The sequence below is a fragment of the Oncorhynchus gorbuscha genome, linkage group LG20 (genome assembly GCF_021184085.1).
Source record: "Oncorhynchus gorbuscha isolate QuinsamMale2020 ecotype Even-year linkage group LG20, OgorEven_v1.0, whole genome shotgun sequence".
In the NCBI taxonomy this organism is placed as follows: Eukaryota; Metazoa; Chordata; class Actinopteri; order Salmoniformes; family Salmonidae; genus Oncorhynchus; species Oncorhynchus gorbuscha.
The window spans coordinates 34,834,108-34,850,282 of NC_060192.1; the positions used below are offsets into that span (position 1 = coordinate 34,834,108).

The window sequence follows — 16,175 nt, forward strand, 5'->3', positions numbered from 1 at the left end:
AGGACCCAAAAGCGACTTAACAGAAACAGAGTTTATTTAAGTCCAAAACGGGATAACAGAAATCCTCTAGACTTGTAGAGGGGAAACAACTGGAGAAGCGGCCACAGACTGCAGGTCGCCGGGTAGGCGCAGGCCGTAGTCGACAGAGACACCTGCTCACACGCAGCATCTGATGAAGGCAAAAACACGACAGGACAGGGCGATACACAATCATAGCAAAAACACGACAGGACAGGGCGAAACGCAATCACAGCATGGTGAATACAATACAAGGAACCGACGGGACAGGAACGGAACACAAAGGAATAAATAGGGACTCTAATCAGGGGAAAGGATCGGGAACAGGTGTGGGAAGACTAAATGATGATTAGGGGAATAGGAACAGCTGGGAGCAGGAACGGAACGATAGAGAGAAGAGAGAGCGAGAGAGTGAGAGAGGGAGGGGGAGAGAGAGGGCTAGAAGGAGGGAAAGAACCAAATAAGACCAGCAGAGGGAAACGAATAGCATGGGAAGCACAGGGACAAGACAAGATAATAAATGACAAACATGACAGAGAGAGAGAGAGAGAGAGAGAGAGAGAGAGAGAGAGAGAGAGAGAGAGAGAGAGAGAGAGAGAGAGAGAGAGAGAGAGAGAATATCTTGTTCTAAAGGCCCTAGTCTATTGTAATGCTATAAGGGCCCTAGTCTATTGTAATGCTATAAGGGCCCTAGTCTATTATAATGCTCTAGGGGCCCTAGTCTATTATAATGCTCTAGGGGCCCTAGTATATTATAATGCTCTAAGGGCCCTAGTCTATTATAATGCTATAAGGGCCCTAGTCTATTATAATGCTCTAAGGGCCCTAGTATATTATAATGCTCTAAGGGCCCTAGTCTATTATAATGCTATAAGGGCCCTAGTCTATTATAATGCTCTAAGGGCCCTAGTATATTATAATGCTCTAAGGGCCCTAGTCTATTATAATGCTATAAGGGCCCTAGTCTATTATAATGCTCTAAGGGCCCTAGTATATTATAATGCTCTAAGGGCCCTAGTCTATTATAATGCTATAAGGGCCCTAGTCTATTATAATGCTCTAAGGGCCCTAGTCTATTATAATGCTTTAAGGGCCCTGTCCATGGAGCTGATCTCTGTTTAGTTGACCAATGAAAATGGCAGCTGTGTGTTAGAGAGGAAAGTCAAACTAATGTTACTCTACCTCCCCACCCTCCACCTCCCCATTCCCCAACTCCTTGTCCTCGGGAGACACCGGTCCCGCCGAAGCCAGTTTGACCTTGCCGTTAAAAACCAAACAGCCACGGTCGCCTGCAGAGACCGTTAATTAACTGTGGTGGGGTGAGGCGGTGGGTTTATAGGTCCATCATCATTGTCCTGGTCTTAGTCATGGCGGTGATGAGATTAAACTACATTCTGTTCTGCCATAATCACATCACCGATCCCTACTTACCACCCGCCGATGTACCGGCCCTCTTTTAATTAGGTGGCGATGAAACGTGCAATTAGCCGGCCTGGAAACGGCTGGTAATGTGAAAAGATGTGTCTTGCCCCGAAGTGATACAGAAACTGATAGAAGTTCCAGAACTTCCAGAGTTCTGTTGGAACAAAATCTCAGAACTTTTAGAATGTCCCTCGGAATGCTCTAAATGCTCTAAATGCTCTAAAGCCCGCAGAAATGGATAATCCACAGATTATTCTTCATCAACATTTTACATGACATTTTAGTCATTTAGTAGCCACTTACAGGAGCAATTAATCATGTGTGTCACTATTTATAATAGCATGCAAAATGTTGCAAATGGATAAAGTAGAATAGGCCTCTATATGCAACCATTTAGATCATTTATATTATAGGCTACAATACACGGATATTGGAGGTGTGAAATGGGTCGTTATGAGAAATTAAGTAATTTATGGAGAAATGCCCATGAGATCCCTTATTACCATCAGTTCATAAAGGTAAAGGGGTTGTTAGACATCATGACACATGGAAGTATAGGACATCAGTTTAACACCTAGGGTTTGGTCCACCTGCCACTCTGGCATAGCACAGATTACCATGGATACATGGATACATCCACCTCTCTCTCTCTCTCTCTCTCTCTCTCTCTCTCTCTCTCTCTCTCTCTGTCTCTTTCTCTCTCTCTTTCTCTCTCTCTCTCTCTCTCTCTCTCTCTCTCTCTCTCTCTCTCTCTCTCTCTCTCTCTCTCTCTCTCTCTGTCTCTCTCTCTCTCTCTCTCTCTCTCTCTCTCTCTCTCTCTCTCTCTGTCTCTCTGTCTCTCTCTCTCTCTCTCTCTCTCTCTCTCTCTCTCTCTCTCTCTCTCTCTCTCTCTCTCTCTCTCTCTCTCTCTCTCTCTCTCTCACACACCCTCCTGTGTCTCACAAGTTATATGTGCATCGAAAACATATCTATCAGAATGAAGGAGCCACGGCAAACAGACTATTCCTTTGAGATAACTGTGTGGTGGTTGTACAGTACAGAGGCAAAACATACTTCAACTATTATTCATATTTTAGCAAATGCAGTTTGGTTTTTAATAATAGAGACCTTTTTCTACTGTAATTCCAGATTATACAGTCAGTTTTCAATATCTTCATACTGATATGGTAGTTCAGAATGATCTGTAGAAGGAACTCCAACGATGTATTCTGTTGTGAAGTTAGTGCATGATTCAACTAAGTTATGCAGGCGGCTCAGTACATTTATGTTTTAAAAGTCTCATGTTCTCATGTGGAAGATAAGCATGTTCTCTTTTGTGTTGTAAATGGTATATTTACAGACTGTGTACATTCAAGTAGACGTACAATATGGATGGTATTGCCACCTCTTCAACGTGGGCTTATTGTCGCCTTTGAATAGCCAAGTCTGTTGTTTTCCAACGTCATGTGACAAGCATTATTACAACTACAGCTGATAACAAACCGATACTAATAGTTCATCAGTTCAAGGACAGTTTACTCTGTATATTTTTAAAAAATGGTGGATATATGGCATAGATTGACGAGTGAACATTGAACGTTAAACGGCGACGTTAGCCAACCGGGGATCGGAGTCCTGCTCGTACCGGTAATGATACACTTCCATCTGGTCGCGGCACGCATCGCGGATATTGTTGAGCCACCGTTTGATTCCTCTCCGGTTTAGATAGAGCACCATGAGGAATACTATGCCGATCAGCGCCAGGACTATGCCTAGGAACACGTAGGACACCGCCTCTAGGTTCTCATTGAGACAATCCACGTCCTCACCGCGTAACCACTCTATTGGAATCCCCTTCTTGGCATCGGGCTCGGCGCACAGGAGGCGCGCGGTGTCCACGCACTGAGAAGAGTTCTTTAACCAGAAGTAGAACGATTCCAGCTCACAGTTACACCTGAACGGGTTCAGTGATAAATAGACGCGCACTTGCTTTTGGCGGTACAAACTGGAGACGTCCTCTTTACCAATGTTCTCAATTGAGTTATTGGTTAAAACTAAAGTGTGAAGGTTGAATGTATCCAACCTTGAAATGGGTATGGTTTTCAACCGGTTGCCAGATAGCTCCAGCCGGTGGAGGTTGCATAAAATGTCTCCATGCAATGCATTGGAGAGCTGCGCCACAGCCGGTGCGAGGAGGGAGTCATTCAGGTAAAGAGAGCGGAGCTCCTGCAGACTGTGAAACGCCCGGTCTGAGATGTACATCAAACGATTGTGACTCAAATCCAGCAAACTCAACCGTGGGAGTCCTGTGAAAGCGTCAGCCTCGATCACCATGATTCCATTATGTGACAGTGAGAGGGTCGTTAGCTCGAGTTTTGTCCCGTTATTCGAGGAGAACCCTCCACCCGGTAAGGTTGAGATGTTGTTCCCCCTGAGTATTAACGTGGTCGCCCACTCCGGTATGTCTCCCGGTAACTCGGTGTCCTCGTTGTCACGGCAGGTTACTGTCCCGGAGTCTCTTGCACAGATACAGGATAATGGACACTCTGCTCTGACAGAAGAAAACAACAACAAACAGACAAACAGCGCCGCTGATAAACAAAGACACGGGCCTTTCAGAATGGGAAGAACGCCTCCTAAAACGTCCCCACAGTAACACTTCCATGTCGTTTTCCTTCCCATTTTTACAGTAGAGGTCCAAACCTACAGGGAGACCGGACACACTCCAGTCTCTGTTAATCACAGGTGAAGTAGTCTCTTCGGTCAGTTGAATGACAAAAAACCAACTCAGTAGTCTTTACTCTTCTTCGTTCTCATGTTCCTTCTCTTTCCAAATGAGTGGAAGAGGAAGAGGTTGCGAGTTTGGGCGCGCGGACAGCAGCTCCTTTCTCTCTCCCCTACCTTTCTTTCTTTCTCCCCCTCTCTCTCTCTCTCTCTCTCTCTCTCTCTCTCTCTCTCTCTCTCTCTCTCTCTCTCTCTCTCTCTCTCTCTCTCTCTCTCTCTCTCTCTCTCTCTCTCTCTCTCTCTCCCCCTCTCTCTCTCTCTCTCTCTCTCTCTCTCTCTCTCTCTCTCTCTCTCTCTCTATCTCTCTCTCTCTCTCTCTCTCTCTCTCTCTCTCTCTCTCTCTCTCTCTCTCTCTCTCTCTCTCTCTCTCTCTCTCTCTCTCTCTCTCTCTCTCTCTCTCTCTCTCTCTCTCTCTCTCTCTCTCTCTCTCTCTCTCTCTCTCTCTCTCTCTCTCTCTCTCTCTCTCTCTCTCTCTCTCTCTCTCTCTCTCTCTCTCTCTCTCTCTCTCTCTCTCTCTCTCTCTCTCTCTCTCTCTCTCTCTCTCTCTCTCTCTCTCTCTCTCTCTCTCTCTCTCTCTCTCTCTCTCTCTCTCTGATGTGTTTTTGACGTCTCGTTTAGTGAGTCAGACAGACAGACAGGCGAGAAATTCCTGTGGCACTCTCACAGACTCACACAGACAAACATACAGTTGCATTCTAAATCTCCCGAGCCCACCTCAACTTGTGATGGAGAGAACCTCACTAAACACTTTAGTTGAGCTCTCTGAAAGAGAGAGAGAGAGAGAGAGAGAGAGAGAGAGAGAGAGAGAGACTCATTTTAGATTACCAGAAGAGGAGACTTGACAGTTGACACTGGTCCTGGATAGACACCCTAATTTAAAACAGCCAGCAGAGTGCTATCACTTCAACCCTTCGCCTCCTAGCCTGTTACTATTCACAGCCACTAGCCTACTATCACAGATGCTAGTCTTCTGCCTTTCTGTCAAATGCCAGTCAGTTGCTGCTGCAGTGTAGGCCCAATTGTTATGCTATTGCTTTAAAGAGCACCTCAATTGTTGCTTTGAAAAGTGATTAGCCATTATATGACTGTGCCACAAACAATGTCCCAACTTTCATAGACTGTTTGGTATAAACGGACGAGTTGGCCATGAATACTGGATATCGTGTTTACATGTGTTGTTGACTGTAGAGTATAGGATAGACACTCTGGGGTCATCCCATAGTCTATTGATTATCTGTATGACATAATCTAATCATCTATTCTCTGTTACTATAGATTACCCACGTGATTTTACTAACTGTTCATTTAGTCCAATATGTATTGAGATTGAGCAAGGTGAGTTTTAACTGTCACATTTTAGATAACCTTAAAACAGCCCTATTTCTCTTATTATATAAGGGTGCCTCAGGGTGCATAAGGGTGCCTCAGGGTGCATAAGGGTGCATCAGGGTGCATCAGGGTGCATCAGGGCCAGTATTCATAGAAGCTCACAGATTAGGAGGGCTGATATAGGATACGTTTTGCATTTTAAATCCTAGGCTAATGAATAAGAAGGGGGGGACCTGATCCTAGACTCCTACTCCTACTCTGAAAAAACGTTATAAATACGGGCCCAGTAGTTTTGGCACACACACACACACACACACACACACACACACACACACACACACACACACACACACACACACACACACACACACACACACACACACACACACACACACACACACACACACACACACACACACACACACACACACACACACACTCGCAGCTCTGTGGATCACCTTAATGATAAACGAGGCTAAATACTGTCATATAATTCGTAAAACCTGGGTCTGGTGTCTCGATGAGAGATGCCCCCTCACCTCGTGCCTGTCCCACCCGGTAAGATTTAGGGATCGGGGTGAAAGAGCGCAGTACATCAGGGACATCTACGCCACTGGTGGCGGGCGTACACTTACCGCCTGGCTGGCAGCCTCTCTGAGAAGCGCTACAGTAAATTCCATTTCGCATCATACTTCAATTATAATGGCCACGGATTTACAGCGGCCCCTTGCTTGTTGCAAATCAGTGGCGGTAATTACGTTGGCCAAGTGTTTGTGTGTGTGGTGTGATTATGCCGGCCAGTGTGTGTGTGTGTGTGTGTGTGTGTGTGTGTGTGTGTGTGTGTGTGTGTGTGTGTGTGTGTGTGTGTGTGTGTGTGTGTGTGTGTGTGTGTGTGTGTTTTGTGTGTGTGTGTGTGTGTGTGTGTGTGTGTGTGTGTGTGTGTGTGTGTGTGTGTGTGTGTGTGTGTGTGTGTGTGTGTGTGTGTGTGTGTGTGTGTGTGTGTGTGTGTGTGTTTTGTGTGTGTGTGTGTTTGTTTTGTGTGTGTGTGTGTGTGTTTGTTTTGTTTTGTTTTTGTGTGTGTGTGTGTGTGTGTGTGTGTGTGTGTGTGTGTGTGTGTGTGTGTGTGTGTGTGTGTGTGTGTGTGTTGTGTGTGTGTGTGTGTGTGTGTGTGTGTGTGTGTGTGTGTGTGTGTGTGTGTGTGTGTGTGTGTGTGTGTGTGTGTGTGTGTGTGTGTGTGTGTGTTTGTTTTGTGTAGTCAGTCCTGTTTAATGTGCTTCAACCAACTGCTCTGTGATTTATCATTGTGCTTCTGGAGTGGAGCAACACACTTTTACCAGATTGCTTATTAATTTATCCACTAGAGCTACAGCTACTAAATCCTACTGGGTTATTTCTGTTAACAAAACCATTTGTGTCGATTGCTATTTGAATTATTGTTATTTTTTTACAAATGAATTTAGACTAACACAAAGAACTCTTCAGAAGGATTCAGAACCACGGACAGCAGCCTCCACCCAGACCACAGGATAAGATATCAGCAGCTCCACTCTTCATCTCAAATAGCTATAACCTACATTGCACTACTTTTGACCAGAGCCCTAAGCGTCTTCCATATATTGTGGCCTTGAATCCGCCATAGGAATAGCTAGAAATAATTAGATTAATTTCCGGTAATATGGATAACTATTGAAAGATAGCTGATATGCGTTTTTCTACGTTGTTCTGGATACGGTACAACCTTTAGTAGGCTGCTAGCAGGCTATTCAGGCGGCCAAGTGGGACACAAGGCTGTTTGTCTCAACTCAGTCACGAAGAGAAATAACTTTGAAGCTGTTTCTGATTAATAAACAGTGTCATGCTGGTGGGTGGTAACATTCAAATAAAACCCAGCCCCGAAACAAAATTTAGGCTGAAATGAATTTGTGCAAAATATCATAGGAAAAGACACCCCATTCACATGGATTTGCAAGAAGTGGGCAGTTCGGATTTGTCTCCTCAAATATGTCAGACTTTGACTTAAAACTATTATTTATTGACTTAAAGCTAGCATCTGCGAAATAAAGTTGCCACGAGCAGCACCGAAGACATTGATACATGCACGGGTTCGCGTCACGCTGTTACATCGTGGTAGCCAGGGCACCAACACAGCAGAGAAGTTGAGCCTTGCGCATCAATGCTCTTAGTTGTTGCGGAAATTGACCCACTATACAGTTTACTTTCTGCATCTAGGTCATATCGCTGAGTCTATCTTTAAACAATTTTGCAACATCATTGGTACGCTCTGGCCATCGTCTTTGAGTGGATTTCTAGGGTTTTCAGTACATTTATCTAAAGCCATCCTTTTACATTTGCTGTACCTTTTAATTCGCATTTTCCTCGACAGACACATTAGAATATATGGAGAGACCGGTTCAGAATATTAGGGATCACTGAAGGAAAGCCATAAAAAGAGAGAGATTTTATAATAATGCTGCTGCTCTTGTTTTTCACCAGAGTGGTGCATGGAGCTTGTTGTTGTTGGCCAATCACAAGTCATCAAAGCGGCAACAGGCTACAGTCATTGAGCCTCCATTGTGTGGCAAAATTAGAAGATGTCTAATCAATGGAAGATGATTAAAATTCAAATGATGGAATTAAAAGTTAAAGGAGAAGTATAGGCGACAACGACCAAGAGCCAACAGGTAGGCTGCTACTTAATATTCTGAATGGGAGTTGTTGTTATTTGTAACTGTAGGATGAGGAATCGCATCCACTGCAGCCTCCTGAAAACTTCTATAAACAACCATCCTTGCCTGTCAGAACTGGAGTGTCACGTTCTGACCTTAGTTCTTTTGTTATGTCGTTGTTTTAGTATTGTCAGGACGTGAGTTGGGTGGGTTGTCTATGTTCCTTTTTCTATGTTTATGTGTTTGGCCTGGTGTGGCAGGGTAGCCTAGTGGTTAGAGCGTTGGACTAGTAACTGAAAGGTTGCAAGTTCAAATCCCCGAGCTGACAAGGTACAAATCTGTCGTTCTGCCCCTGAACAGGCAGTTAACCCACTGTTCCTAGGCCGTCATTGAAAATAAGAATTTGTTCTTAACTGACTTGCCTGGTTAAATAAAGATAAAATAAAAAAATGGTTCTCAATCAGAGGTAGGACAGTTGTCTCTGATTGAGAACCATACTTAGGTAGCCTTTTCCCACCTGTGTGGTGTGGGTGATATATTTTCTGTTTAGTGTGTTTTGCACCTGACGGAGCTGTTTCAGTTGTGCTTTTTGTTTCTTTGTTTTGATAGTGTTCAGTTTAAATAAATAACAGGAACAAGTACCACGCTGCGCTTTGGTCCGATCCTTGTTCCACCGACGACCGTTACATGGAGAGGTGATTCTGTAAACATGCCCCACTTTACCTCTTTCAGGTATTTCCACAGGTCACAGGGAACTTAATGTCCTGCCCATGTTACATGTTACATGTTAATGTCCTGCCCATGTTAACCCTTCGGCTGGACAGTGACCTCAGACACAATCTTCAATGAAAGGAAGCTATATTTCTGCTTGCTGGACTCATCGTGCTGGCATCTTCCTGGGGTCCTGGGGTCCTGGGGCTTCATGGCTTTACTCTCTGATTTGCTGAAGTACAAAATGCTCTCATCAGTGGCTCCATCTCTGTTGAGCAAAGTGACAAAAATGCAATTAGGTCCATCAGGCTGCACACATTCATTAAAAATCCTACAATGTGATTTTCTGATTTTTTTTTCTCATTTTGTCTGTCATATTGGAAGTGTACCTATGATGAAAGTGGGAGAACTTGCACAATTGGTGGCTGACTAAATACTTTTTTGCCCCACAGTATATATATTTTGTTTTATGATACCATTTATACCATTTATCTTTTCATATTTGTGCAAAACAGAAAATGGACAACATTTATGTAGGCTAGAAGAATAAGTTGAAGGCTAGCTGTATTGGGAGCAGATGTCTGAACTGCACACTTTTGTGTCTTTGTCTGCAGGTAGAAAGGAAGGAAGAAGAGGAAGCATACAAAGGTACAGTGGCAAGAAAAATAATGGGAACCCTTTAGAACGACCTTGATTTCTGCATAAATTGTTCATATAATTTGATTTGATCTTCATCTAAATCACAACAATAGACCAACACAGTGTGCTTAAAATAATAACACACAAATTATTGTATTTTTCTTGCCTATATTAAATACATAATTTAAACATTCACAGTGTAGGCTGGAAAACGTATGTGAACCCCTAGGCTAATGACTTCTCCAAAAGCTCATTGGAGTCAGGAGTCAGCTAACCTGGAGTCCAATCAATGAGACGAGATTGGAGATGTTGGTTAGAGCTGCCTTGCCCTATAAAAAACACTCACACAATTTGAGTTTGCTATTCACAAGATGCATTGCCTGATGTGAACCATGCCTCGAACAAAAGAGATCTCAGAAGACCTAAGATTAAGAATTATCTTTAAAAGCCTTGATGTTCATCAGTCCACGGTAAGACATGTTGTCTATAAATGGAGAAAGTTCAGCACTGTTGCTACTCTCCCTATGAGTGACCGTAAGGGAAAGATGACTGCTTGGGCACAGCGCAGAATGCTCAATGAGGTTAAGAAGAATCCTAGTGTGAGCTGAAGACTTACAGAAATATATGGAACATGTTAACATCTCTGTTGACGAGTCTACGATACGTAAAACATTAAAACAAGAATGGTGTTCATGGGAGGACACCACGGAAGAAGCCACTGCTGTCCAAAAAAGAACATTGCTGCACATCTGAAGTTTGCAAAAATGCAGCTGGATTCTCCAGCTGTGGATAGATGAAACTACAGTTGAGTCGTTTGCAAGGAACACACAACACTAGGTGTGGAGAAAAAAGGCACAGCACACCAACATCAAAACCTCATCTCAACTGTAAAGTATGGTGGATGGAGCATCATGGTTTGTAGCTGCTTTGCTGCCTCAGAGCCTGGACAGCTTGCTCTCATCGACGTAAAAACGAATTCCCAAGTTTATCAATACATTTTGCAGGAGAAAATAAGGCTATCTGTCTACCAATTGAAGCTCAACAGAAGTTGGGTGATGCAACAGGACAACGACCCGAAACACAGAAGTAAATCAACAACAGAACGGCTTCAACAGAAGAAAATACTCCTTCTGGAGTGACCCAGTCATAGTCCTGACCTTCTGGAGTGGCCCAGTCAGAGTCCTGACCTTCTGGAGTGGCCCAGTCAGGGTCCTGACCTTCTGGAGTGGCCCAGTCAGAGTCCTGACCTTCTGGAGTGGCCCAGTCAGAGTCCTGACCTTCTGGAGTGTCCCAGTCAGAGTCCTGACCTTCTGGAGTGGTCCAGTCAGAGTCCTGGCCTTCTGGAGTGGCCCAGTCAGAGTCCTGACCTTCTGGAGTGGCCCAGTCAGAGTCCTGACCTTCTGGAGTGGTCCAGTCAGAGTCCTGACCTTCTGGAGTGGCCCAGTCAGAGTCCTGACCTTCTGGAGTGGTCCAGTCAGAGTCCTGACCTTCTGGAGTGGCCCAGTCAGTCCTGACCTTCTGGAGTGGCCCAGTCAGAGACCTGACCTTCTGGAGTGGCCCAGTCAGAGTCCTGACCTTCTGGAGTGGCCCAGTCAGAGACCTGACATTCTGGAGTGTCCCAGTCAGAGACCTGACATTCTGGAGTGTCCCAGTCAGAGTCCTGACCTCAACCCAATTGAGATGCTGTGGCATGACCTCAAGAGAGCAGTTCACACCAGACATCCCAAGGATATTGCTGAACTAAAACAGTTTTGTAAAGTGGAATGGTCCAAAATTCTTCCTGACCGTTGTGCAGGTCTGATCCGCAACTACAGAGGTTGAGATTATTGCTGCCAAAGGAGGAGTCAACCAGCTTTTAAATCCAAGGGTTCACATACTTTTCCCACCCTGCACTGTGAATGTTTACACTGTGTGTTCAATAAAGACATTAAAAATTATAATTGTTTGTGTGTTGTTAGTTTAAAGACTGTGTTTGTCTATTGTTGTGACTTAGATGACGATCAGATCAAATTTTATGACCTAATTATGCAGAAATCCAGGTATTTCCAAAAGGTTCACATACTGTTTCTTCCCACTGTATGTCAGGTGGTATTGGTATGTTATGTGTTTCACATTTACCATCCTCCTCCCTTACCTCCTCAATGAAAATCCCATAGGCATATACATTATGGACAAGGTATGTGTATGAAAACCATTAATAAAAACTTTTTTTTTCATTCACATTTAACACGAAAACCAAGGTATGAATAATGTTTTGTGCATGTTGTAAGGGGTGCGTGACTGCAGGGAAGTCAGGCGCAGGAGAGCAGACCTGGGTAATAACCGGAGCAGTTTAATAAGCAAAACCTTCGGCACCCAGAACAACAAAATCTGGGTACAAAATAACCCGTTGTGAACCAGTCAGAGTGGCACTATACAACAAACCATTTCACACACAGACGTGGGAACAGAGGGTTAAATACACCACAAGTAATGAGGGAATGTAAACCAGGTCTATGGGAAAACAAGACAAAACAAATGGAAAATGAAGGGTGGATCGGCGATTGCTAGAAGACCGGTGACGTCGACCCCCAAACGCAAGGACAAGGAGGACACATATTTTGTGCCGTGACACATATTTTGTTAATAATCTATATATTTACAATTTTTTGAGGGAGATTCAGAGACTTCACCTTCCGTACAACTCTGTTGAATATAACACGAAACCTGTTTGATTACCTGGCATTGTAAAATCATTCTGGCTATGAATACGGAGAACATCAACACATTAACATCAACATGCCAGAGAATATAGCCACTGGACTTGGGGCTCGGCTGGGAGTTTACCTCATATGTAGATTTTATTTTATTCTGCTTTGCCACTAAAATCGTAATAAACACTGAGAACTATAATATTGTGTTATTGTTATCATTGTTATGCATCTTATTATAATTCATAATAATAATAATAGGGGAAGGGGGGTAGTTCAAAAATTAACCCCCAAAGGAGGATCCATTAAAATGGGTTCTTTGAAGATCTTCTAGAGGGTCCCCCACAGTTTAAATTTGAAGATCTTCTAGGGGTTCCCCACAGTTTAAATTTGAAGAACCCCTAAAGCATCTTCCAGGAAACGTGTTTTTTTAAGTGTAGTTTTAGTTTTTGAAGTGTTTTTTGTTTGTATTCTTATTTTAGTTTACTAAATAGATTTTTTTGTTTCAGTTTTTGTTTGCTATAATAACCTTGACAAACACACACAGGCACGTTCTATCTGTCTCCCTCTCTCTGTCTCTCTCTCTCTGTCTCTCTCTCTCTCTGTCCCTCTGTCTATCAATCCAGACAGTGTTCCAATAACCAATCTAGTGTTTATCTGTTGAGACAGTACTACAATAACCAATCTAGTGTTTATCTGTTGAGACAGTACTACAATAACCAATCTAGTGTTTATCTGTTGAGACAGTACTACAATAACCAATCTAGTGTTTATCTGTTGAGACAGTACTACAATAACCAATCTAGTGTTTATCTGTTGAGACAGTACTACAATAACCAATCTAGTGTTTATCTGTTGAGACAGTACTACAATAACCAATCTAGTGTTTATCTGTTGAGACAGTACTACAATAACCAATCTAGTGTTTATCTGTTGAGACAGTACTACAATAAACAATCTAATGTGTATCTACAGCTGAAGTCAGAAGTTTACATGCAGTTAGGTTGGAGTCATTAAAACTCATTTTTCAACCGCTCCACACATTTCTTGTTAACAAACTATAGTTTTGGCAAGTCGGTAGGACATCTACTTTGTCCATGACACAAGTAATTTTTCCAACAATTGTTTACAGACAGATTATTTCACTTATAATTCACTGTATCACACTTCCAGTTGGTCAGAAGGTTACATACACTAACTTGACTGTGCCTTTAAACAGTTTGGAAAATTCCAGAAAAGGATGTCATGGCTTTAGAAGCATCTGATAGGCTAATTGACATAATTTGAGTCAATTGGAGGTGTACCTGTGGATGTATTTCAAGGCCTAACTTCAAACACAGTGCCTCTTAGTTTGACGTCATGGAAAAATCGAAGGAAATCAGCCGAGACTTCAGAAAAATACATTGTAGACCTCCACAAGTCTGGTTCATCCTTGGGAGCAATTTCCAAACGCCTGAAGGTACCACGTTCATCTGTACAAACAATAGTATGCAAGTATAAACACCAGCCGTCATACCGCTCAGGAAGGAGACGCGTTCTGTCTCCTAGAGATAAACGTATTTTGGTGTGAAAAGTGAAAATCAATCCCAGAACAAAAGCAAATGGCCTTGTGAAGATGCTGGATGAAACAGGTACAAAGTATCTATATCCACAGTAAAACAAGTCCTATATTGACATAACCTGATAGGCCGCTCAGCAAGGAAGAAGTCACTGCTCCAAAACCGCCATACAAAATCCAGACTACGGTTTGCAACTGCACATGGGGACAAAGATGGTACGATTTGGAGAAATGTCCTCTGGTCTAATGAAACAAAAATAGAACTGTTTGGCCATAATGACCATCGTTATGCCGAAGAACCCCATCTCAACCGTGAAGCACGGGGGTGGCAGCATCATGTTGTGGGCGTGTTTTGCTGCAGGAGGGACTGGTGCACTTCACAAATTAGATGGCATCATGAGGTAGGAAAATGATGTGGATATATTGAAGCAACATCTCAAGACATCAATCAGGAAGTTTAAGCTTGGTCGCAAATGGGTTCTTTCAAATGGACAATGACCCGAAGTATACATCCAAAAATTTTATTAAATTATTCAACCCCTTTACTTTCAGTGCAGCAAACTCTCACCTGAAGTTCAGTGAGGATCTCTGAATGATCCAATGTTGACCTAAATGACTAATGATGATAAATACAATCCACCTGTGTGTAATCAAGTCTCCGTATAAATGCACCTGCACTGTGATAGTCTCAGAGGTCCGTTAAAAGCGCAGAGAGCATCATGAAGAACAAGGAACACACCAGGCAGGTCCGAGATACTGTTGTGAAGAAGTTTAAAGCCGGATTTGGATACAAAAATATTTCCCAAGCTTTAAACATCCCAAGGAGCACTGTGCAAGCGATAATATTGAAATGGAAGGAGTATCAGACCACTGCAAATCTACCAAGACCTGGCCGTCCCTCTAAACTTTCAGCTCATACAAGCAGAAGACTGATCATAGATGCAGCCAATAAGCCCATGATCACTCTGGATGAAATGCAGAGATCTACAGCTGAGGTGGGAGACTCTGTCCATAGGACAACAATCAGTCGTATATTGCACAAATCTGGCCTTTATGGAAGAGTGGCAAGAAGAAAGCCATTTCTTAAAGATATCCATAAAAAGTGTTGTTTAAAGTTTGCCACAAGCCACCTGGGAGACACACCAAACATGTGGAAGAAGGTGCTCTGGTCAGATGAAACCAAAATTGAACTTTTTGGCAACAATGCAAAACGTAATGTTTGGCGTAAAAGCAACACCCTGAACACACCATCCCCACTGTCAAACATGGTGGTGGCAGCATCATGGTTTGGGCCTGCTTTTCTTCAGCATGGACATGGAATATGGTTAAAATTGATGGGAAGATGGATGGAGCCAAATACAGGACCATTCTGGAAGAAGACCTGAGACTGGGACGGAGATTTGTCTTCCAACAAGACAATGATCCAAAACATAAAGCAAAATCTACAATGGAATGGTTTAAAAATAAACATATCCAGGTGTTAGAATGGTCAAGTTAAAGTCCAGACCTGAATCCAATCGAGAATCTGTGGAAAGAACTGAAAACTGCTGTTCACAAATGCTCTCCATCCAACCTCACTGAGCTCGAGCTGTTTTACAAGGAGGAATGGGAAAAGATTTCAGTCTCTCGATGTGCAAAACTGATAGACATACCCCAAGCAACTTACAGCTGTAATCGCAGCAAAAGGTGGCGCTAATAAGTATTAACTTAAGGGGGCTGAATAATTTTGCATGCCCAATTTTTCAGTTTTTGATTTGTTAAAAAAGTTTGAAATATCCAATAAATGTCGTTCCACTTCATGATTGTGTCCCACTTGTTGTTGATTCTTCACAAAAAAATACAGTTTTATATCTTTATGTTTGAAGCCTGAAATGTGGCAAAAGGTCGCAAAGTGCAAGGGTGCCGAATACTTTCGCAAGGCACTGTAATCTAGTATTTATCAATCTAGACAGTGCTACAATAACACATCTAGTATTTATCAATCTAGACAGTGCTACAATAACACATCTAGTATTTATCAATCTAGACAGTGCTACAGTAACACATCTGGTATTTATCAATCTAGACAGTGCTACAGTAACATAATCTAGTATTTATCAATCTAGACAGTGCTACAATAACACATCTAGTATTTATCAATCTAGACAGTGCTACAGTAACACATCTGGTATTTATCAATATAGACAGTGCTACAGTAACACATCTGGTATTTATCCATCTAGACAGTGCTACAGTAACATAATCTAGTATTTATCAATCTAGACAGTGCTACAATAACACATCTAGTATTTATCAATCTAGACAGTGCTACAATAACACATCTGGTATTTATCAATCTAGACAGTGCTACAGTAACATAATCTAGTATTTATCTATCTA

At 42.8% G+C, this 16,175-nt stretch overlaps 1 protein-coding gene across 1 annotated transcript in view; it reads right to left on the minus strand.

Moving 5' to 3' along the window:
• Positions 1 to 3,018: 3,018 nt before the first annotated feature.
• Positions 3,019 to 16,175, minus strand: part of LOC124006900 (trophoblast glycoprotein-like) — a 38,925-nt gene continuing 25,768 nt past the window's right edge. The window contains exons 2-4 of the mRNA XM_046317089.1: positions 9,008 to 9,177; positions 4,071 to 4,122; positions 3,019 to 3,970 (exon numbers count right to left, since the gene is read on the minus strand). Coding sequence (XP_046173045.1) covers positions 3,019 to 3,970; positions 4,071 to 4,122; positions 9,008 to 9,177 — 1,174 coding nt within the window. The remainder of the gene's footprint in view (positions 3,971 to 4,070; positions 4,123 to 9,007; positions 9,178 to 16,175) is intronic.